This window comes from Balaenoptera ricei, chromosome 14, assembly GCF_028023285.1.
Source record: "Balaenoptera ricei isolate mBalRic1 chromosome 14, mBalRic1.hap2, whole genome shotgun sequence".
Classification (NCBI taxonomy): domain Eukaryota; kingdom Metazoa; phylum Chordata; class Mammalia; order Artiodactyla; family Balaenopteridae; genus Balaenoptera; species Balaenoptera ricei.
Genome location: NC_082652.1, coordinates 17,223,360 through 17,247,121, shown reverse-complemented (window position 1 = coordinate 17,247,121; position 23,762 = coordinate 17,223,360). Strand labels below are relative to the sequence as shown.

General features: G+C 51.3%; 1 protein-coding gene across 2 annotated transcripts; it reads right to left on the bottom strand.

The window, feature by feature from the left end:
* Window positions 1-7,501: 7,501 nt before the first annotated feature.
* On the bottom strand, window positions 7,502-22,607 carry ACADS (acyl-CoA dehydrogenase short chain). 2 transcript variants are annotated; one of them, XM_059894804.1, is made up of 10 exons: window positions 22,470-22,605; window positions 21,246-21,409; window positions 10,625-10,774; window positions 10,273-10,384; window positions 9,694-9,845; window positions 9,247-9,417; window positions 9,026-9,163; window positions 8,760-8,855; window positions 8,495-8,551; window positions 7,502-8,331 (listed from the first exon to the last, which is right to left on the bottom strand). In XM_059894804.1, exons 1-10 carry the CDS (start codon window positions 22,513-22,515, stop codon window positions 8,179-8,181), a joined length of 1,239 nt encoding a protein of 412 aa, XP_059750787.1. In that variant the 5' UTR covers window positions 22,516-22,605; the 3' UTR covers window positions 7,502-8,178. The 2 variants fall into 2 exon arrangements, with proteins under 2 accessions (XP_059750787.1, XP_059750789.1); XM_059894806.1 differs by having other exon boundaries at window positions 8,215-8,331; window positions 8,495-8,586; window positions 22,470-22,607.
* Window positions 22,608-23,762: the final 1,155 nt, after the last annotated feature.

Below are 23,762 nucleotides of genomic sequence, written 5' to 3'. Positions count from 1 at the left end.
GGCAAAGGAATTGAAATAGACATTTCTCCAAAGAAGATATCCAAAACAGCAATAAGCACATGAAAAGATGATCAACATCCTTAGTCATTAAGGAAATGTAAATCAAAACCACAGTGAGAGACCACTGCACACCCATCTCGATGGCTATTATCAAACAAACAAACAAAAAACAGAAAACACCAAGTGTTGCCAAGGATGTAGAGAAATTGGAGCCCTTGTGCATTGTTGGTAGGAATGTAAAATGGTGTAGTCACTATGGAAAACAGTATTCTTCAAAAAAGTAAAAACAGGGACTTCCCTGGTGGTGCAGTGGTTGGGAATCTGCCTGCTAATGCAAGGGACATGGGTTCAAGTCCTGGTCCAGGAAGATCCCACATGCATAGCAACGAAGACCCAACTCAGCCAAAAATAAATAAATAAATAAACAAATAAATAAATAAAAAGTAAAAACAGAATTACTATATGATCCAGCAATTCCACTTCTGGGTATACAACCAAAAGAACTGCAAGCAGGGAGTCAAACAGATATTTATATAATCCATGTTCATAGCAGTATTATTCACAATAGCTAAAAGGTAGAAACAATCCAAAAGTCCATCAATGAATGAATGAATGAACGAAATGTGGTCTATCCATACAATGAAATATTATTTAGCCCCAAAAAGGAAGGCAATTCTGACACACACTACAACATGAGTGAACCTTGAAGACATTATGCTAAGTGAAATAAGGCAGTCACAAAAGGACAAATATTGTATGATCTGATTACATGAGGTCCCCAAAGTAGTCAAGTTAATAGAGACAGAGAGTAGAACAGTGGTTGCCAAGGGCTGGAAGAGGGAGAAATGGGGACTTATTGTTAAATGGGTACAAAGTTTCAGTTTGGGAAGAAGAGAAAGTTCTGCAGATGGATAGTGGTGATGGTTGCCCAACAACGTGAATATGAAACCGCACAACTCAGATCTGACTCATACCCAGCCAAAACCCAGATTGGGATTTGAACCCATGGGCTGGGACTTGAACCCACTGCCTTTTTTTTTTTTTTTTTTTTTAATTTATTTATTTTTGGCTGCGTTGGGTCTTCGTTGCCACACATGGGCTTTCTCTAGTTGCGGCAAGTGGGTGCTACTCTTCGTTGTGGTGCGCGGGCTTTTCATTGCGGTGGCTTCTCTTGTTGTGGAGCACAGGCTCTAGGCGCCTGGGCCTCAGTAGTTGTGGCACACGGGCTTAGTTGCTCCGCGGCATGCAAACCCACTGTCTTTTGATTAAGATTGCACACCTGGTCTCAGGACTTAATGAAGCTCAGGTTCTTTATGTCTCAGCATAGAAGGAATTCAGCAAGAGGCAAAGTGATAGGTAAGAAGTGGATATATTTAGAGAGATACATTTCATAACAGAATGCGGTCTGTCTCAAAAGGCAAGACCTGCCCTGGGAGAAACACACTCCACAGACAGAGTGTGGGCCCAAAATATGGGGTGGTTGGTTTTTATGGGCTGGGTAATTTCATAGGCGAATGAGTGGGAGGATTATTCCAACTATTTTGGAGAAAGGGCGGAGATTTCCAGAAACTGGACCACCACCGCCCACTTTTTGGCCTTTTATGGTCGGCCTCGGAACTGTCATGGCACGTGTGGGTGCATCGTTTAGCACAGGCTAATGTATTACAATGAGCGTAATGAGGCTCAAGGTCCACCGGAAGTCGAATCTTCCACCATCTTGGACCTAATTGGTTCTGACAAGTTTATGTCATATCTTCAAGGGCTCTGTCATTCTTTTGAAGGTGGTGCCCCGCCCCCTTCCCTCCTGTTTCAAATATACTTAATGCCACTGAACTGTATGGGTCAGTGGCATTAAGTATATTAAAAATGGTTAAAATGGTAAATTTCTGTCATGCATATTTTACCACAACTTTTTAAAAAGGGAATATGTGTAGACAAGCTGGCTGGCCCACGAGCAACCTCTCCTCTCTCTGGTGCTGGGCAACTCTAGGGTGTGTGTGTGTATGTATATATGTGTAGGGGGAGGAATCTTTGTGCTAAGGAGAGGTACAGAGAGGACACTTGATGTAAAGGCCGTTATGCGGCCATAGAGCATTCATCCCATTTGTGGGGGAAAAATACATAACTGAGCTATTCGGAGATGCAGAGGAAAAGGTCTGGAAAGATGTACCCAAACTACCCCCCCAGAAGGGGACTGTCACTTTTTATCATGAAGAGTGTATTTGAAACGTTTACAGAGTATAGATAAAACTTCTGAAAGTTTTTTTTTTTAATTTTCAAAGTGGACATTAAAACGTAAAACCACTTTAAAAAGTGAAAGTCACACACTGTATGAGTCTTTTTGCAACTCTACAGCTGGCAAGTGATTAGCATCCAAACTATGCCCATGGGACGATTACAAATCAATAAGGAAAAGATAACCCATAGAAGAAACAAAGGACATAAATGGCAATTCACAGCAGGAACCAGAATGGCCAATAAACAGTGAAAAGATGGGCAACTCCTCTAGCAACCAGGGATGCAAGTTAAAATCACAATCAGTTTGAAGAAAAATTGTCAAGTCTGATGGTACCAAGGGATGGACACTCCTCCCGTTAGGAGGCTGTGTGCTGATGGAACCACGGTGGAGAGCTGGCAAATATCTGTAAAGCCGAAGCAACAAACAGCCTGAAGCCAACAAGCCCACTTCTATTTAAATGCTCAGAAGATCTCACACTTGAACAAGGAGAGACAGTCTAGAATGTTCACTGCACCATGGTTTATAACAGAGAAAAACTGGAAACTACCTAAATATAGTATATGTATACAATGGGACACCATACAGCAATCAAAATAAATGAACTAGAGCTATGTGTATCAATGGGGAAAAAAGAATCTCTTAAAAAATATTCGGGGGGGCTTCCCTGGTGGCGCAACGGTTGAGAATCTGCCTGCCAATGCAGGGGACACGGGTTCGAGGCCTGGTCTGGGAGGATCCCACATGCCGCGGAGCAACTAGACCTGTGAGCCACAACTACTGAGCCTGCGCGTCTGGAGCCTGTGCTCTGCAACAAGAGAGGCCGCGACAGTGAGAGGCCCGCGCACCGCGATGAAGAGTGGCCCCCACTCGCCACAACTGGAGAAAGCCCTCACACAGAAACGAAGACCCAACACAGCCAAAAATAATAAATAAATAAATAAATAAAAATTTTAAAAAAAATTCGGTTTTTATAGAAAATGACGTGGGGCCATGATGCAAATCTCAACAAATTTCAAAGAATTTAAATAATGCAGAAAATGTTCTGAGACTACAATGCAATTAAGGCAAAAATCAATAGCAGTTGGGGGACCTCCCTGGCGGTCCAGTGGTTAAGGATCTGCTCCCACTACAGGGAGCATAGGTTCGATCCCTGGTCGGGGAACTAAGATCCCACATGCCAAACCACAGCATGGCCAAAAAAAAAAAAAAAGAAGAAAAGAAAAAGAAAAATCAATAGCGGTGGGTATGGAGTTGCCTTCTGGGGTGATGAAAATGTTCAGGAACTAGATAGCAGTGATAGTTACCAAACTCTGTACATGAACTAAATGCCACTGAATTGTACATTTTTTTTTAAGAAAAATGGTTAAAATGGTAATTTATTATTTTTTTGCAGAAGAGCAAGTCATTTATTAAAATTGGAATTCAGAGTGCACATGGGGGTGTACTGATCAGATTTGCATTTTAGAAAGCTCACTTTGCCATCATGCACAGGATAGTTCATCTTTTTTTAGTAACTTTTGTTATTGAAGTATAGTTGATTTACAATGCTGTGCCAATCTAAAATGGTAAATTTTATGTGATGTGTATCTTACCACTATTTTTTAAAAAATCAATAACAAAAAATACTGCAGAAACCCCATCTTAATAAAATAATACTCTTTCGGGACTTCCCTGGTGGCGCAGTGGTTAAGAATCTGCCCGCCAATGCAGGGGACGCGGGTTCGAGCCCTGGTCCAGGAAGATCCCACATGCCGCGGAGCAACTAAGCCCGTGCACCACAACTACTGAGCCTGCGCTCTAGAGCCCGCGAGCCACAACTACTGAGCCCACATTCCACAGCTACTGAGCCCGTGCACCTAGAGCCCATGCTCTGCAACAAGAGAAGCCACCACAATGAGAAGCCTGCGCTCCACAACGAAGAGTAGACCCTGCTCACTGCGACTAGAGAAAGCCAGTGCACAACAACAAAGACCCAACGCACCCAAAAATAAATAAATAAAATAATACTCTTTGAAACAACTGATAAGTCAAAGGAGAAAGCATAATGGAACTCAAAAAACTTAGTAATAATGAAAATACAATCTATTGAAATTTATGAAATGAAGCTAAAACCATGCTTAGAGAGAAATGCATAACTTTAAATTCATTCCTTAGAAAAAAGACTGAAAAAAACCAACGAACATTCATCCCAGGAAGCTGGGGGGGAAAAAAACAGCAAATTAAATCCAAAAAAATTAGAAGGAAACTATCAAATTAATTTAAAAACCACAATACTGAATGTCAATAGTCAAAAATTGGTATTTTAGAAAGATGATAAACCTCATCTTAATTAAGAACAAGATAAAACACTAATAGTCGAAGTCAGATATAAAATAGGGACTTCACTACACTATCACTGCCCAAAAATACACACCATGCATTTTATCACAGAGAAACCATCAGACTAATCTGGACAGAGGGACAGTCTACAAAATTAACCAGCCTGGACACTTTAAAAATGCCAATGTCACCAAAAACAAATTCAGTCTGAGAAACCGTCCTAGAATGAAAGAAACAAGAGACCCCTGAGCTAAATTCAACGTGTGATCCTGGACCTTAAACCACCATGAAGGGCATGGAGAGGACTGGCAAGTCGTGAGTGAGGTCTGCGGACCATGGTTAAGCTTCCCAGCTTTGGTAACTGTCCCCCTGATGTGTAAGTGAGTGTAAGTGACTGTCCTTATTCGTAGGAAACACAAAGTGGGCACAAAGTGACATGATGTCTGCGACCTACCTGCATAGTTCCAGTTCAAGGGGACCCAGGGCAGAGTTCAGCATTCAGTTCTGAGCTGGAGAAGCTTCAACTAAGAAAGGCCTGCTCCCTGTCAAAGCCAAGGGTTGGTGGTTGACTCTCCCCACCTCCTGTCCCCCGACAGGAGAGGGAGACCCCCAACCCATGAGAGCATCTGGAAGACTTGGAGCGCACAGACTGGACCTTGAGCGGAAACTGAGGACAGTACGGCCCTCTATGACCCTGAGGCTGAGGTTCTTCCCAGCCCCATCTAAGAAGCAGACGTCCAGCTGGGGCGGCCGCTGGGGAAACAGGCCTGTTCCCCGGCTGGGGCTGGCTCTGATGGCCCAGCCCTTTGCCCTGGAGAAGCGCTGTGGCTCTCGCTGGCCGCCTGGCCCTTCAAGGCCCAGAGGCTTTTCAACAGGTACGACAGACTGGCCCGACCAAGACAGGAGGGGCCAGAGTCCCGAGCAGGAGAGCTGGGTTCCCAGCCTGGCGTCCCAACCTGGGATTGGGGCTCAGGTCGGGCTCTTCTGAGCCTCAAAGCTCCCTCCCCCTCCCCATCCCCCACTGCCTAGAGGAAAGGCCCAGAGACACCACGTGTCTGTCCCCTCACTCTCACCTGGGCCAGGAGCCAGGACTACCTCGCTGGAGGCGTAGTGGAGCCATCTGAACGCCGCTGCCCCTGTTCGTGGGGTCAGCGACTCAGGAAGAGGCCGCCCTTCGCCTGCCTCCCAGGTGGGATGGGTCAACCGTGGCTGCTCCGGGGGAGAAGCCTTGAATCCCAGCCTGCTCCCCGCACCCTCGGCTTGCACCCGAGCCCAGGGCCCCGCAGAGGTGTGAGCTAGCTGCTTACCCGGAGCAGGAGGCGGCGCAGACCACCAGGCCCCAGGGCGGCAGGGAAGCGGTCTCTGCGTGTCGTTAGCGGGATCCCTCTCCTGTTACCCCTCGCGCCCCGCCCGCCTGCGCAGTGGGGGAAAGCGGGCCGCAGCTGCGCCTGTCGGCCCCGCGGGGCCCGGCTCCTCCATCCCGCACACCTGGGCCAGGTGCCCAGAGCCAGGAGGCCCGCCCCGCCAACAGCGGCCCGTGGAGGCGTGTGCGCCCGGAGAGCCGCTGGTGACGGAGTGTTTGCTCGGTCGGCCCTGGCGCGGGGCGAGGGCGGGCTGGAGGCTGCCTCCCTCGGCCGCGCGGCGCCCCTCACCCGCACCCCTGCACGTGAACCCGCGCGCGGCGAGAGCCCGCGCGGTTGGGCGCCCACTTGATGGTGTCGCCAACTGGTCAGGTTCCCGGCGCCTCTTCCCTCCAGAGACCTCACAGCAGTGGCAGGGTCAGCTTCCCGGCCCTTCCCGCTCTGCGGAGGGCTGTCCGCACCTCTTCTGAAACTGTCTGCGGGCTCTTCCCGCCGCCCTCACCCCTCTGTTCCGTTTCTCCCCCAGCAGCTCCGCTCTCCACACCGCGCCACGGCGGTTAACAGCATGGGCTCCCGCGCAGAGGCACGTCGGCCCAAAGCCAGCCCCGCAGCACCAGGACCCAAACTGAGTCCTCCTTAAACCAGCTCCCTTGCTGAGCTGGTGATTAATCTCTATCCAAAACTTTATCCCCTTTCTTATACCCTCTGGCCTCAATCCTGTGCTAACTGAACACTAATCAACCAGCGTCAGATGACTACAAACTGCTGTTGTCAATAACATTGTTAATGTGCTAAAACTGCTATCATAGATACCATTACCACACAAACTCAGGGTCTTTCTCCAGGGCAAGATGAATTCACAGACCCCTGAGCCATGGGCCACCCGGCCAGAGAATCCTAAACCAGAGACATCCTGACTCCCGAAACTACCATTAATCACAGAAATGATTAATCCCAGCCTCTCCGTTCTTCCCCTTAAGAAACCCCCAACTCCAGGACCACCTGGAATGGATCTGAGGCTTGTCTCCACTCCATTGCTTGGGGCCTGCAATAAACACTGTATGTTCCTTCATCACAACCTGGTGTCAGCAGATTGGCTTTGCTGCATGTCGGGCGAGTGGACCTGAGTTGGATTTGATACAGGACCCTCTCACTACAGGCTCAGTGCTGGCCCTCGGTGAACAGATAGTAAGCAAAACAGACGCTTTCAAAGTCTCCATTTCCTCAGCTTTGCTCCTTCCCCTCTCCTCTCCCCCCAGCCCCTCTGGCATCCTTCCTCCTGCCCTGAGGCTGGCACTCACTCACCTGCCTGCCCGCCCGCGGCCCTAACCTGGCTGGCCCTCCAAGCTCAGCAGTCCTAGACACCCAAGCCCTTATTCTCCTGAACTGCGTCAACCCTGCTTCATGCTGGAGCTCTCCCAGGGTGGAAATGGACCCTCCCGCTGCAGCTGGCTTCACATAATCACACACACACATACACACACACACTCTCTCACACTCACACAGAGTGGGGGGTGTGCAGGAGAGCAGATTAAAGGACCATCTTTCCCTCCCCAGCAGCACCCAAGCAAGGACATGAGGGTCAGGGGACAGATACGCTTTATTACTTAGTTCCCACAGGTGATCATCCCACAGCACGAATCAGACCACCCACCTGCACTCATTTATACTTTACGAAGAACAGGTTAATGGGAAGAACAGGTTAATGGGACGCAGGGCAGCTTCCACAATGACCCAGCCCTGAGGCTACAGGGCCTGAGAGAACACCACTCCTGCTTTGAGGCCTGGTCATTCCGGCCCCCACCGCACCCCACTCCTCCAGACCCCTGACCTCAGAGGAAAGAGTAGACACTGGGTCTCACGCTAAGCGCCAGGACCCACAGAAGAGAAATGGGGAGTCCCCAAGTGGTAATTTCTCTCTTCCCACGGCCCAGCCTCCAGATGAAGAGAGTAAGGCACAGTCGGTGGTGGAGAGGGAACAAAGCCAAGAACCTGAGCTGAGGACGGGCATCCTCAGACCACAGCCCCACTTTTCCTTTCTCCCAGGCAGCTTAGTCTGGGGCGGATAGAGCTGAGGGCGGCAAGTCCACCCAGAAGACTGGGTCTGGGGACCCTGGCGAGAGGAGGCGTGGCTCCCGCCCTTCTGCCCCACAGGCCTTGACTGGGAGTCAGGGGGAAGGCCACATGGCTCCTGCCCACTTTCCCCTGGTCCTCAGGCCAGCCTGGATCCCGGCGGGCACTCTCGGCCCTACCGAGGGTTCAGCTCCGGTAGCTCCTGAGCAGGTGGCCGGCGATCACCAGCCTCTGGATCTCACTGGTGCCTTCATAAATCTCAGTGATGCGAGCGTCACGGTAGTGCCGCTCGGCTGGCATCTCTGTCACGTAGCCCATGCCACCCAGGATCTGCATGGCCTAAGGCGGAAAGCAGGGGCTCAGGAGGAGAAGACCCCCACTCGAGGGGAAAAACAGGACAGGATCAGCCACACCGAAGGAATACCCGGGGGAAGGGCAGCCGGCACACTCGCTGCTACTCAACCCTTGGGACCTCCCTCGCCCAGGCACCGGGGACACTCACCTGGTGGGTGATGGCAGTTGCGGCCTCCGAAGCAGCCAGCTTGGCCATTGCCGCCTCCTAACCACAGGGGATGGTGGCGTCAGAAACTCGACCTTGGGGGGAGCGCCCAGCACATGGCCCTCAGCAGGGTGGGCCTGGGGGAGCCACCCCTTGTAGCAATAAACCCACAGGCCCGAGGAACCAGGACCCCGCCCAGATGTTTCCCTCAGTCCCTCCACCACCAAAGCTCTGGGCCGTGCCCAGGGAGACCCCAGCCCCACGGCACCTTGATGAAAGGCCTCTTGTTATCCTTCAGCACCGCAGCGCGCCAGGTCAGCAGCCGGGCACTCTCCAGGGCCAGGGCCATGTCCGCCAACTTGAACTGCAACAACCCAGTCCCACCCCGGCAGGCAGTCGGTGTTTGCCCTCCCTCCCCTCTCCCTGCAAGACAGGAGGTAGGAGGGCAGAGGACACGGGAGCAGGTGAAAGCCATCTGGGAGGCAGAGGGGAAAGGCCAAAATTCTCTCCCTCCGCGGCATCGTGCCTCATTACCTGGATGACCTGCAGCTTGGTGAGGGGCGCCCCGAAGGCCGTGCGGTTCTCGGCGTAGTTCACAGCACAGTCGAGGGCAGCCTGGGCGATGCCCAGGGCCTGGGAGGCGATGCCGATGCGGCCCATGTCCAGGGTTTGCTGTGAGGACCGCCCTGTCAGTGGCCGGCCAGCCGGGCCCCAGGGCCTTGCCCCAGGGACCCCACCCCCGTGGCTGGGCTCACCATGGCAATCTTGAAGCCCATCCCTGGCTCCCCCAGCAGGTTGTCCTTGGGGATGCGACAGTCCTCGAAGATGAGGTTGGCAGTGGATGAGGCCCGGATGCCCAGCTTGTCTTCCTTCTTCCCTAGCGTGAGCCCAGGCGTTGGCATGGGAACCAGGAAGGCACTGATGCCCTGGAGGCCAGACACGCCCAGTGACTTTTTCACCTGCTCGAGGCCACGCCCCTCACACAAACCACCACAGCCACCGACCCCTGTCCCTTCCCTCCACCTCCCTCAGGACCTCGCGGTGACGTGACGCCCTCTGCCAGCTCCTCTGGGGAAGGCGCCGCCCAGGGAGGGAGAGGGACAGCGGCAAGTGCCCCAGAGCAAGAACAGCTCCATCAGACCAAGGAGATTTGGATCTAGAAACTCTGAACGTCTCACTGACCCTCCCTTCGGGGTCCCCACCTTGTTCTGCAAGGATCTGTCCGTGCTGGCGAAGACCACGGCGGCCGAGGCCTCCCAGGAGTTGGTGATCCAGGCTTTGGTGCCACTCAGGACCCACGAGTCACCGTCCGCCCAGGCAGTGGTGGCGGCGGCCCCCGCGTCGCTGCCGTTCCCTGCCCCACACGCAGACTCAGAGTCCACCGCCACCAACTCACCCGGAACCCAGCCTCACCCCTGGCTGGTGAGCCAGGCCCGGGTCCAAGGGATCAGAGTCTGGCTCCTGAGAGAAGGCTCGAGGGCCGCACCGGCTCCCACAGCTCTCGGGGTGTGGGGATGGGGGGGATGTGACAGCTGGGTGTCTTCAAGCCAAAGGGACCCCAGGGCCCAAGTCCCTCCCTCCCAGCTCAGCCGAGGCGAGCCCCAGCTCTGTGGTGATCCCAGCAGCCAGAGCTCCACCCCAGGCCCTCACTCCTGCCCTCCTGCCCTCCTGCCCCAGGAGGCAACGAGCAGCTGACCCAGCTCAGCACTGGCCCCAGCCTGAGTCTGTCACCCCGATTCTGAGGGGAGGGGACAGGGGCAGGCCCTGTCCCACGGTGATACCTGGTTCACTGAGGGCAAAGCAGCCAATTTTGTCGCCGCTGGTGAAAGGAGTGACCCACTGCTTCTTCTGCTCCTTGGAGCCAAACTTCAGGATGGGCCCCAAGTAGAGGGACTGGGGGGACAGTGCAGAGCGGTCAGAGGCCTTCCAGCCCAGAAACCTGCCCACCCACGTACCCACCCCCAGGCCTCCTCTCTCCAGAGGCCCACTCAAGGGACCAGGTCCAGAGGCGGTCAGGGGCAGGGAGCCAAGGCCGGGCTGTGCCCCGGATGTGGGGCTGCGTGGCAGAGGGCCTGCCCACCCACAGGAGCTTCCCCTCCACTGGTGTATCCAGGGCCCAGGCGTGAGACTCACGTTGTTGACGCTCATGATGACTCCAGTGGAGGCGCAGCCCCGGCTGATCTCCTCCATGGCGATGGCGTAGGCCAGGTAATCGAGGCCGGCACCCCCAAACTCCTCGGGCACATCCATGGCCATGAGCCCCAGCTCACCCATCTTCTTCACCTGGCCCCAGGGAAGGATGTCATGGCAAGGGCAGCTGCCGGGGGACGGTGCCCAACCTCTCCAACCCCAACTCTCCTGCCCCTGAGCCAGTGCCTGCAGAAACTCAGGTCACATGGCCACATCCACCTACCCTGGGACCGCCGAGGCTAAGTCTGCAAGACAGCACCATTCATTCAAGCCGTCCTGTCCCCAAATTCCGCCCCAACTCTACCCTGTGTCTACAGACACAACCAGTCAGCAGGCAGAAGGCACAAGAAGGCTTTGGGGGCCTCTGAGGTAAGGAGCAGAGCAGGGCAGCACAGTGCCACACAGACCTTCTTTCAGTCCCTTACACGTACCACACTCCCCCTCCCCACCACAGGGTCTTTGCACATGCTGTTTCCTGTCAGTGATGCCCTTTATCAACTAGTTATTATCTCCTCCCGTCCTTGGGGCTCAGCTCAAGCACTACTTCTGCTGCATGGCCATCTCTGACCTCACTGAGTCAAATCCTTCAATCACATGCTCCTGCGGCATCTGTGCCTCTCCTTAGTGGTGCTTGTGCAGCTGTAATTTCACACCTATTCATGTGCTTGTTCTGATTAAGGTCTTTCTCCGTGACCACGAGGGCAGAGACAGTGCGGTTTTGTCCACTGCTATATTCCAATGCCAGTGAAACGATGAATAAAGGGGAAGAAGCTTGGAATTTTTGACTTGGAATACCAGTGGTGGTCATGGTTAATTATCAATGCCCAACGCTGAAAAATGCTTTATGTGTACTCTTCAATTTGAGTCTCGCCGAAGCTCTGTGAGGACAATGCTGAGTCAACCTCATGTCACAGGTGAGGAAACCAGAGCTCAGGGAGGTGAAGCAACCAGTTCGGGGCGGAGCTTGTAAGTGGCGGGGCTGGGACTGAAACCCAGCACTGACCCCAGGACCTCAACCAGCTCAGACCCTTCAGCAGGTTCCTAGGACAGATTCCTTACCCTCTGTCAGCCTGCTCCCCACCTGGGAAACAGGGACCACAACAGAACCTGCGTAGCTTTGAGACGAAACAACTAAAACCAATGGCCTCTCGGGAGCAGGCTGGGGTAGAAGAGGGACCACTGCTTTTCATTAGAAAATCATTTCAGGACTTCCGTGGTGGCGCAGTGGTTAAGAATCCACCTGCCAATGCAGGGGACATGGCTTCGAGCCCTGGTCCGGGAAGATCCCACATGCTGCAGAGCAACTAAGCCCGTGCGCCACAACTCCTGAGCCTGCGCTCTAGAGCCCACGAGCCACAACTACTGAGCCCACGTGCTGCAACTACTGAAGCCTGTGTGCCTAGAGCCCATGCTCCACAACAAGAGAAGCCACCGCAATGAGAAGCCCGCGCACCGCAACGAAGAGTAGCCCCCGCTCGCCGCAACCAGAGAAAGCCTGTGCACAGCAACGAAGACCCAACACAGCCAAAAATAAATAAATAAATAAATATATAAAAAAGAAAAAAAAAAAAGAATCCGCCTGCCAATGCAGGGGACACGGGTTCAATCCCTGGTCCAGGAAGATCCCACATGCCGTGGAGCAACTAAGCCCGTGCGCCACAACTACTGAGCCTGTGCTCTGGAGCCTGCGAGCCACAACTACTGAAGCCCACATGCCTAGAGCCCGTGCTCCACAACAAGAGAAGCCACCACAATGAGAAGCCCATGCACCACAACGAAGAGTAGCCCCCGTTCGCCGCAACTAGAGAAAGCCTGCGTGCAGCAATGAGGATACAACGCAGCCAAAAATAAAATATAAATAAATAAATTTATAAAAAGAAAATCATTTTATATCATTTGATTTCTGTAACCATGTTCTTAGACTATGCTGACTTCAATGAAGCAAATCAGTAAGAATGTCTGCCATATTTTCTCACTTGTCTATAATTAGTATTACTTCTGTGATTATAAAAGTTTGATTCCCCCCTTCCCCAAATAGTACTTACTTCATAGAACTGTTTCAAGGACTGAGACAACATATATATAAAATGCTGAGCCCAGTACCTGGCACGAGGTGAGTGATCGGTGAATGGCACTGTTTAAAAAATTTTATTGACGTATAGCTGATTTACAATGTTGTGTTAATTTCTGCTATACAGCAAAGTGACTCCGTTATACATCTATATAGTCTTTTTCATATTCTTTTCCATTATGGTTTATCACAGGATATTGAATATAGTTTCCTGTGCTATACAATAGGACCTTATTGTTTATCCATCCTATATATAATAGTTTGGATCTACTAATTCCAAACTCCCAATCCTTCCCTCCCCTTGGCAACCACAAGTCTGTTCACTACGTCTGTGAGTCTGTTTCTGTTTTGTAGATAGCTTCATGTGTGTTGTATTTTAGATTCCACATATAAGTGATATCACATGGTATTTGTCTTTCTCTGACTTACTTCGCTTAGTATGGTAATCTCTAGGTCCATCCATGTTGCTGCAAACGGCATTTCATTCTTTTTAATGGCTGAGTAGTATTCCATTGTATATATGTACCACATCTTCTTTACCTATTCATTGGTTGATGGACATTTAGGTTGTTTCCATGTCTTGGCTATTGTAAATAGTGCTGCTATGAACACAGAGGTACATCTATCTTTTCAAATTATAGTTTTGTCTGGGTATAAGCCCAGGAGTGGGATTGCTGGATCACATGGTAGCTCTATTTTTAGTTTTTTAAGGAATCTCCATACTATTCTCCATAGTGACTACACCAATTTACATTCCCACCAACAGTGTAGGAGGGTTCCCTTTTCTCCATACGCTCTCCAGCATTTATTATTCGTAGACTTAATGATGGCCATTCTGACCGGTGTGAGGTGGTACCTCATTGTAGTTTTGATGGGCAGTTCTCTAAGAATTAGCAATGATGAGCAAGTGAACAGCATTTATTATCATTAAGTGACTGATAAGTTCTTGTCTTGACAGTGATGTCTGGGAGGAGGGGCACTGGTGAATCTGCTGAACTTCCATAATGATTTGTGTCCCTCTATGAAACTGCTTGTTTGATTCTGCCTTGAGTTGTTCCCATGGGAAACTCTTGTAAGACTCTAAGCTTGGGGTGGGCCTGACCGTGCTCAGGGTCTCCCGTGTAACACAGGGGAGGAGACGGCCAGTGCGTGGGAGGCAGAATGACAGCCCCCCAAAGACGAGCACGTCCTAATCCCCAGGACCTGTGAATATGTTTCCTCACGTGGCAAAAGGGACTCTGCAGGTGAGATTAAGTGAAGGATCGTGAGGGGGCTGCCCTGGATGATCCAGGGGGGCTAATGTCATCGCAGGGTCCTTGTAAGGGAAAGAGGGAGACAGGAGGGGCAGAGAAGGAGATGGGACAATGAAAGCAGAGGCTGGAGTGACCGGGATGCTGGCTGGAGGGGTGTGAGTCACGAGCCAAGGAATGCAGGCGGCCACTAGAAGCTGGGAAAGGCAAGGGCGTGATTCTCCCCTAGCGCCACCGGAAGGGACGCAGGCCTGCCCACACCTTGATTTTAAGCCCAGAGAGACCCACTTTGGATTTCTGCCCTCCAGGAACTGTCAGATACTAAATGTGTACTATTCTAAGCCACTGAGTCTGTGGTAATTTGTTACAACAGCAACGGGAAGCTAGTACACAGTGATAAATGGGACTCAGAGCTCCCAGGGATGTGTCATTTCAAGAATCGCTTAAAAAAATTCTGTGGTCACCGTGCACCTGGGGCCAGCGGGGGCGATGCTGCTCAGAGAAGCTGCATCATTGCAGCCGGTAGGAATCAAGGAGGGGGTGGGCGTGGACAGGAGACAGTGGTTCAGGCAGCGTCGTCTCTGAACAGGACCCGGAGACTCACAAAGCCCTGTGCCAGCACGAGCGTGGCCTCAGAACAGAGCCCCTTTCTTTTTTTTTTTTTTTTTTTTTTAATTATTTTTGTTTTTTGGCTGCACTCACAGAATGTGGGATCTTCGTCCCCTGACCAGGGATCGAACCCATGCCCCTGCACTGGAAGCGCAGAGTCTTAACCACTGGACCGCCAGGGAAGTCCCAGAGCCCCTTCTGAACCCACACTTAGGGCCTGCAACAAACCTATTCCAGGGTGGAATAGTGTTTTATGGGGAATGCCTGTGCTGGGTCAGGAGCCAGGGTCGTATTCTACCAGGTGCCAGAAATACACAGGGTCCCCAAGATTCATGCTCAGGCCTGGACAGGAACCCCGCTGAAGGGCTTTCTCTGGCCAAACAGCAAAAGAGACTGAGTTAAAAAAAAACGCCCCGGACTTCCCTGGTGGCATGGTGGTTAAGAATCCACCTGCCAATGCAGGGGACACAGGTTCAAGCCCTGGTCCGGGAAGATACCACATGCCGCGGAACAGCTAAGCCCATGAGCCACAACCACTGAGTTCGTGTGCCACAACTACTGAAGCCCGCGCACCTACAGCCCGTGCTCCACAACAAGAGAAGCCACCGCAATGAGAAGCCCGCACACCGCAACAACGAGTAGCCCCCTCTCGCCACAACTAGAGAAAGCCCGCACACAGCAACGAAGACCAAACACAGCCAAAAATAAATAAATAAATTTATATATAAAAAAAAAAAAGCCCCAATTGTCTCACCTTACACGCACCACCCAGCTTCCCTGGACACTAAGACCCACCCCCTCTTCAGCCTCTATCTCCAGTACACAACCCTGGGATAAACGACAGATCAGCCGATCACACCATGATGCCATTTCACCCCAAGAAACAGAATGGGAACCAAAATTCCCAGACGGAGTGTAGGCAGGACAAGGACTACCCCATTTTCCTGTTACGGAAGGGGGCTCATGTGCAGATGCTGCCACTCCCGGGACACCTGGATGGGGAAGCCAGAACTCCTGGCACTGGTCTCTCTACACCACACCGCTGCCCCCTGGCTCTCCTGACAGTTCTCTCTGTCTGAATAAAAAGCTGTAGGAGTTCACAATGACTGCACCCAAGCGACTTCACTAGCATGCTATTTCCCCCAACCTTTCTCATTCTGAAGTATATCTTGAGATTTCTGGCAATATGCCATGGCCAGCTGCAGGAACATTCTAGAAAAAAACTGGAGACACGGACTTCCCTGGCGGTCCAGTGGTTAAGACTCCATGCTTCCACTGCAGGGGCCACAGGTTGGATTCCTGGTTGGGGAACTAAAATCCCACATGCCGCACGGCGTGGCCACAAAAAAAAAAAAAAAAAAAAAAAAATTGGAGACAATGGCAATGGAGAGAAAAGACAGTACAATCAAAAAGAAGAAGAAATCAGGGATTTCCCTGGTGGAGCAGTGGTTAAGAATCCGCCTGCCAATGCAGGAAACATGGGTTCGAGCCCTGGTCCAGGAAGAAGATCCCATGTGCTGCAGAGCAACTAAGCCCGTGTGCCACAACTACTGAGCCTGCACTCTAGAGCCCGCAAGCCACAACTACTGTGCCACAACTACTGGAGCCCGCGCGCCTAGAGCCCGTGCTCCGCAACAAGAGAAGCCACCGCAATGAGAAGCCCATGCACCGCAACGAAGAGTAGTCCCCGCTCGCTGCAACTAGAGAAAGCCCGCGCGCAGCAATGAAGACCCACTGCAGCCAAAAATGAATAAATAAATAAATAAACTTATATTAAAAAAAAGAAATCAAAAACAAAATAAAAAGCAGCAGCACACACACACAAAAAGACCATATGTTCAGTTGTATAAATCATTTCTGATCTAAGTATGCTGATGGTAACTGGCTAACAGCTGCCAGGCTCCCTAATATTTTCCTCTAGCAGCCTGACCTTCAGAGCGACCTCAAGGGGAACCCCTCAGAGCTGCTACCCACGGTGGTTACTCTCGGTCCCCTGTGTCTGTGAACCGGGAGTCCGGATCTGCATCCCTGACTGGGCCAAGCCTGGTGGTCTCCAAACTCCCAAGAGAAAATGTGAGAAAGAGAAGGACCCCTTTCCTAGCAGAGTGAGCCTTCAGCACCTGCTGCCTTCATATTTGGGGCACGTTTAGAGGGCACTTCACATAAAAATAGTGCTTTTAAGTCACTTCTAACGCTCACATATTTAAAAAATCAAATTTGTCCTGGGACAAAGTCCCAGGGAGTCTGGGACTTCCCACCAGGGAAGTCCCGGACTCCTTTTAGAGAATCAAATTCCCTAACTTGTTGAAAATTTGTTGCTTTATTCAAGGGGAAGGGGCCGCGGGAGCCACCACCGCAGTTCCCGCACTGGGTCAGTGTGTGCTAAGTGCTGGGACAATAAGGACATTCAGGATGACTTAACCATAAAATTCAAGTCCATAAGGTTCAGCAAACATCTGCTGAATGCCAAGCACTTACGGAGGGCGAGGAGGTAGGGGTGTAAACAAGACCAATCCCGGCCTTCAGGGAGGCAACTGTGGGAAGTAACTGCGACATAGGATACACACCGTCACATGACAAGCACACCCAGAGAATTAGGGATTATGAACGAATGCTCCTGAAACACAGAGAGATGAATGCTTGCCGGGAGAGGTGAGAGGCGGTGCCATTCAGGGGACACTCCCGGGGCGGAATTCACAGAAGTCTGTGCACATGAGGAAGAAGAAAAATGGACTATGATTTGAGAGGTTTCTATGTGGTTAACTATCATCTGAGACAGGGCAAGAGGACGAAGAGCACGTTTTGCACCTGATATATTAAAGTTACTCAATAAGGGACTTCCCTGGCGGCGCAGTGGTTAAGAATCCGCCTACCGATGCAGGGGACACAGGTTCCAGCCCTGGTCCGGGAAGATCCCACATGCCACGGAGCAACTAAGCCCGTGCGCCACAACTACTGAGCCTGTGCTCTAGAGCCCGCGAGCCACAACTACTGAGCCCGTGTGCCACAACTACTGAAGCCCGTGTGCCACAACTACTGAAGCCCACACGCCTAGAGCCCGTGCTCCACGAGAAGCCACCGCAATGAGAAACCTGAGCACAGCAAACGAAGAGTGGCCCCCACTCACCGCAACCAGAGAAAGGCCCACACGCAGCAACGAAAACCCAATGCAGCCAAAAATAAATAAATAAAATAAAATTAATGAATTAAAAAAAAAAGTTACTCAATAAACATTCACTGAGTGAAGGAAAAGAAACTGGGTTCAGTTTCATACATATAAATATGCACATATAGGGACTTCCCTGGCAGCCCAGTGGTTAGGACTCCACGCTTCCACTGCAGGGGCCCAGGTTCCATCCCTGGTCAGGGAACTAAGATCCCACAAGATGCTCAGTGCAGCCAAAAAAAAAAAAATGCACATATACATTTCCAGGTTCCGGAGTCCAAAGCTGGTTTGGAAACACCATTCTATTTCCTATTTCCCTTTATAACATAATAGCATTATAAATTCATAACTGTTTCTTTTTTTTTTTTTTTTTCCTCGGGGGCAGGGGTTAGGTTTGGACACAGAAAGAGTAAAGTTCCGCTTAGATTACAAAACAAGCCAAGTGAGCAGAAACTGGCACTAGCCTTCCACCTCCTTCGTGGCCTACCCACCTCTCAATTCTTCTCCCCTTGACTCTTCCCCAGTAAATCCACTTTTCTTGGGGGAAAAAAATTCTTCAGGAAAAAAATATTAGAAATCACTAACTAGGGACTTCCCTGGTGGTCCAGTGGGTAGGACTCCGCACTCCCAATGCAGGGGGCCCGGGTCGATCCCTGGTCGGGGAACTAGATCCGCATGCACGCCGCAACTAAAAGATCCCAAATGCCGCAACTAAGACCCGGTGCAGCCAAAGTAAATAAATAAATTTTTAAAAAGAAGAAAAAAAAAGAAAGAAAGAAATCACTAACTAAGCATCTCCTGTAGGCTGGGTGGGGGAGGGAGCTCAGAGTCTACATCTGGCTCCTCCAATCCCAGCTGTGTGACTGCTGACCAAGAAATGTAACCCCTGGCTTCAGTTTCCTCATCTGAAGACTGGAGATCAATGAAGTAACTGCCTCAGGGTGTTTTGTTGAAGATTTAATGGATAAGTACCTGGAATACAGTAACCCCCAAATGATAGTTACTCCTGTTATTATTACTATCGTCATTTTAAAACACTAGTGGACACACAGCACAGGGAGATCAGCTCGGTGCTTTGTGACCACCTAGAGGGGTGGGATAGGGAGGGTGGGAGGGAGGGAGACGCAAGAGGGAGGAGATATGGGGATATATGTATATGTATAGCTGATTCACTTTGTTATAAAGCAGAAACTAACCATTGTAAAGCAATTATACTCTAATAAAGATGTTTAAAACAAAATAACAATTAAAAAATAAAACACTAGTGGTATTATTTTTAATTTTGCAACCTGCCCTATTATCCCTGTGTCTACTGCTTTGATCCTTCTGCCTGTTTGAGCCCTGGATTCCCTTCTGTAATGGGGGGAGCTGAGTACTACCCACAGTAACAGAGAGTGATAAAAGCAAAAAGCCAACCGGCTTCAATCCTTAGCGAAGGGAAACATTGAGCAACCTCTGCATCCCATCAGCCACCAAAACGACAGAGTCCAGTTTGTGTGGGGCAGGGGCAAGATCAGAAGATCTATTTCTCCCTGAGCTCTACGACCTCAGGCAATTCCTACAACTGCTCCTACATCCTCTAGACAAAGGAAATAATAGCAGGACTCCTGATAACCTAATCAGATTACAGATATGAAAACACCTGTCCAAGATAAAACCAAATAAATGCTATCACTACTCTGAGCTAGGTCATGCATTCAGCAAGTCTGGACTGAGCAGCCTCCGGGTGCCAGAATGTGCCAGAAGGAAGGAGGCTGATGCTTTTGATCTCTTCCTTCCACATCCATTTCTGCCACTATTTAGTGGCAGGATTAATCTGCAAACTTCCCCACCCTATAAAGCAAGTAAGAGATTACAAAGCCAGAGGACTGGTGAAGAGTTGGTTGGTAGAAAGCCTGTTTCTACTGCCAGCTTTCTTGCACAAAGCAAGTCTATGTCTGTAATATAATAAGTATTATAATTTGAGGGAATATAGGAAAAATAAATCAAGTGGTCTGTCATTTGGCCAGAAAAGCCCCAATATACAGCCATGTCTTGGACAAGTGCTCTGAGGGCAGCACCAGAGTGTGGCGGTATAGAGGATACAGGGGTAGTTTAGGTCTTTGACGATAATATTCCCGATTAGAACAGGGCTTCCCAGCTGGGCTTCTGGGACAAGCACGTGGCTGGTGGATGGAGTAGGGTTTTGGAGCCAGTCACACCAAGTCTACCGGTCCATAGACAGTATGCCTTGGAAAATCACTTCACCTCTCTGTGCCTCAATTTTCTCAACTGTAATAAAAATAATAATAGTATTAATAGCTTCTGGTTTTCAAGTACCAGGCACCATGAACTTGACATATGTGATCTCCCACAGTCCTTGTAAGCATTCCAGGAAGCCAAATGGAGATTAGACGTGCAGCTGGGGATGTCCTCAAGACTAAATGAGATGACATGATTTCAATGCTTAACACCTAAACGTTACCCAACTAATTTTGGTGCTCAGAATGCCACTTGCCTACCCCACTTTGAGCTCCTTGGGTATTCCCACAGTCCAGGCACAGTGCCCGATACATTGTGAACACACAACATTCACTAAGCTGGAAAAGTGGCCCCAGAGCCTATGAGGCATGTTAATGGTGATCACAACTCCTGAATTCCTCAGAATGGAAAACAGGCGTGGAGAAGAGGCCAGTAAGACTGGCTCTTTCACAAGTTATGTACTCAACAAATATCTATTGAGTATACTGTGTGCCAGACATCTTGCCAAGCCAGGGGATGGAGACAGCAGAAACATCTCAAACTTGTCATTACAGACGGAGTGATGCAATGGCACAGGCAGGAGGGCACTGACTGGGACCTCAGCAGCTGGCAGAAGACAGACTTGGGTTCAAACTTTAGCTCTGTAACTCATTAGCTCCATGACCTTGGGCACATTATTTAATCCTCTCATCAATCTGAGTTTCATCACCTGTACAAAAGGGTATGTAATAATGGCACCTTCATCTCATAGGACAGTTTTAAGAAACAGATAAGCTAGGGACTTCTCTGGAGGTCCAGCGGTTAAGAATCCGAGCTTCCACCACAGGGGGGCACGGGTTCTCTCCCTGGTCGGGGAGCTAAGATCCCGCATGCCGCGTGGTGCGGCCAAAAAAAAAAAAAAGAAAAAGAAACAGATGAGCTAACCCATCAGAACTCAGGACAATGTCCAGCACATGGTCAGCATTGTATAAGCGTTAACTATTACTATCAACACAACACCCAGTACGTAGTAAGCATATCAACCATCCACCATTATTACTGTTATTCCAGAAGTTATATCCTGGCTATAGGCCTCATGCTGGACAAGGGAAACCTCCAGGGCATTTTCTGGGTCCCAGGAACACCCCCCACCCACTTAGGGTTCCTTGATTGCAGTCCCAGTGCCCCTGGCTGTCACCGTCACCAGTCATCCTGGAGCTGATGGCACCTGTACTCTTAAACTCTCACCTGAGCCGCCGGGAAGCGATGTTCCTTGTCCACCTGGGCCGCGATGGGAAAGAGCTCCTTCTCAGCAAAGTCCCGGCACGTCTGACGAAGCATCTGGTGTGTCTCGGGCAGTTCCACAGACTGGTAGATGGTATGTAAGCAACGCCAGTCCCGAGGCCGGAGAGCTGCCAACGAGAAGAAGAGTAGTCAGTGGAAGGGGAATGTAAGAGGTCTTGCGTAGTAGTAATAATAATAATAATAGTAGTGATCCACTAACTGGGTGGTTCTCCACCACGGTTGGTTTTGTCCCCCAAGGGACATCTGGCAATGTCTGGAGACACTTTTGGTTGTCTCAACCAAAGGGTGGTATGGAGTGGGTAGAGGCCAGGAATACTGCTAAACATTGTACAGGACAGATACCATGACAAAAAATTAAAGGCCCAAAATGTTGATAGCGCTGCTGTTGGGAATCCCACTGAATGCTTGCTAAATACTTTGTACAACGATCCCACTCAATCACCAGTATTACACCAATAATAGTAAGAGCACAGCTCTGTGACCTCAGGCGGGGATCCTAACTTCACAGGTTTCTCTAAATGTGGAGGACAGCAGTACTCAGCTCCCGAGCTGGGAAGATGAGATACTGACTGCAGCACTTAGCACGGGGCCTGGCAGAGACAGCTCTCAAAGAGCGTCCCCTTTATTATTATTCAGGGTGAGTGGGTCTTGACCAGGCAAAGGAAGCCCTGGCTACAGGTGTCACTGCTGCTACAGCTGGAGAGAAATGAGAAGATGGGAAAGGTACTGTATGCAATCAGCCACAAGCGCTAATACTGAGCACCTGTAATATGCCAAGCACCTGTGATTTAATCCTTATAACAACTCTATGAGAACAACAGTATTACTGTGGTCATTTTACACAAGGGCCAGCTGAGGCTGACAGGGGCCCAAGGTCACAGAAGCACAGTCTGGGTTCAATCCCAGGGCTGGCTCCCGAGGAATGGCGCACCCTGAACCTCCGCTGAAGGTGCAATGAAGGGAAGGGAATGTGGGTGTAGCGGTGAAAACTGGGCTGGGAGTGGGGGGTCAGAGCAGGTGGCGGGGCCACGCAGGCGCAAGGAGCAGCCCAACTGGGGCAAAGGCCGCGCGTTGCCGGAGGGGCACCGCCAGCCCGCCTGCGTCAGGCGAGAATCGGCCTCCGGGACCCACGCCCGCCCGGCCCGCCCCGGACCGGAGCGCACTCACCTCCGCGGACGGGGCCGCAGGCCCGGGCGAGCAGCGCGGCGGCCATGGAGGACTGAGACCGGTGACTGTACCGGGTTTCTTCCCGGCGACCTCGGGCCGCGAGCGCGGGTTCCGGGCTGCGGGGGGCGGGGCCGGCGCGCGCTCGCGCTCCGGGGGCGGGGCCTGCCTCGGGTCCTCCTGAGCCCCGCCTCCCTCCCAGGAGATAAATCAAACTGTCCCGGGTTTGGGGGAAGTCTCCGAAGTCGGTTCCAGGCCGATCTTAAAGCTCTTCGAGGGGGGGGGAAGGGGGGCCTATCTCTCCTAAAATCCAATTCCGTGGCCTAAAAAGCCCTATCTGGCCTTCCCCCGCCTCCCTCCCCGGCCCCACGCCCGCCATGCCCTTGCTGTAGCCTCACAGGGCAGCTTTTCTCCAATACTTGCAGCTGGTTCCTGCCTCCAGACCTTTGCAGTCACCGTTCCCTCAGCTGGAACTCTCCTTCCCTTCATCACTCGCTGAGGCGGCCCTGACCACAGGAGGCCAGTGTTTCCCCCCACACACTCTCCATCCCGTTGTTTTATTTATTCCTGGCACGTAGCATCTGAAATCTTATCAAGTCCCCTATAAGTCTGAGCGCCAAGAGGGGCAAGGATCTTGTCTTGCGCTGGTGCTCATTATGTAGACATGGGGAGTTGGGTTGCTGGGAGGCTGTTTAGGTGGGGTGGCACTGCTGCTTCCCTGTTCCATTGTGGTCCCACCGTCTCACTCCCAATTGGGGGGCAGAGCCCCCCACCCCACCCCTCCACCGGGAGCAGGGGGCACTGGTCTTAGCGTCCGTCAGGACGCCTTCACCCTGCCCAAAATACTACGGCGGGGGGCTTCCCTGGTGGCGCAGTGGTTGAGAATCTGCCTGCCAATGCAGGGCACACGGGTTCGTGCCCTGGTCTGGGAAGAACCCACATGCCGCGGAGCAACTAGGCCCGTGAGCCACAACTACTGAGCCTGCGCGTCTGGAGCCTGTGCTCCGCAACAAGAGAGGCCGCGATAGTGAGAGGCCCGCGCACCGCGATGAAGAGTGGCCCCCGCTCGCCGCAACTGGAGAAAGCCCTCGCACAGAAACGAAGACCCAACACAGCCAAAAAAAAAAAAAAAAAAAAACTACGTTGATCTCACTTGCCTGCCAAGGGTCTTGCATGGGCACAGGTGTGAGTCAGACTTCCACAGGCTCCAGACACCTCCCACACGCCCCCAGGAACCCAGTCCCTCCAGCTGCCTTTCTTCCCCCATAACTCAGCAAGGAGTCTGTCCCCACCACT

Excerpts from the sequence above, each read along its gene's own strand:
- ACADS (XM_059894804.1), bottom strand. The coding sequence starts at position 22,515 with ATGGCCGCCGCGCTGCTCGCCCGGGCCTGCGGCCCCGTCCGCGGAG. Across the intron at positions 21,410-22,469 it reads CTGCGGCCCCGTCCGCGGAG|CTCTCCGGCCTCGGGACTGG; the intron begins GTGAGTGCGCTC and ends TCTCGTTGGCAG. Across the intron at positions 9,846-10,272 it reads CTTTGCCCTCAGTGAACCAG|GGAACGGCAGCGACGCGGGG; the intron begins GTATCACCGTGG and ends CGTGTGGGGCAG.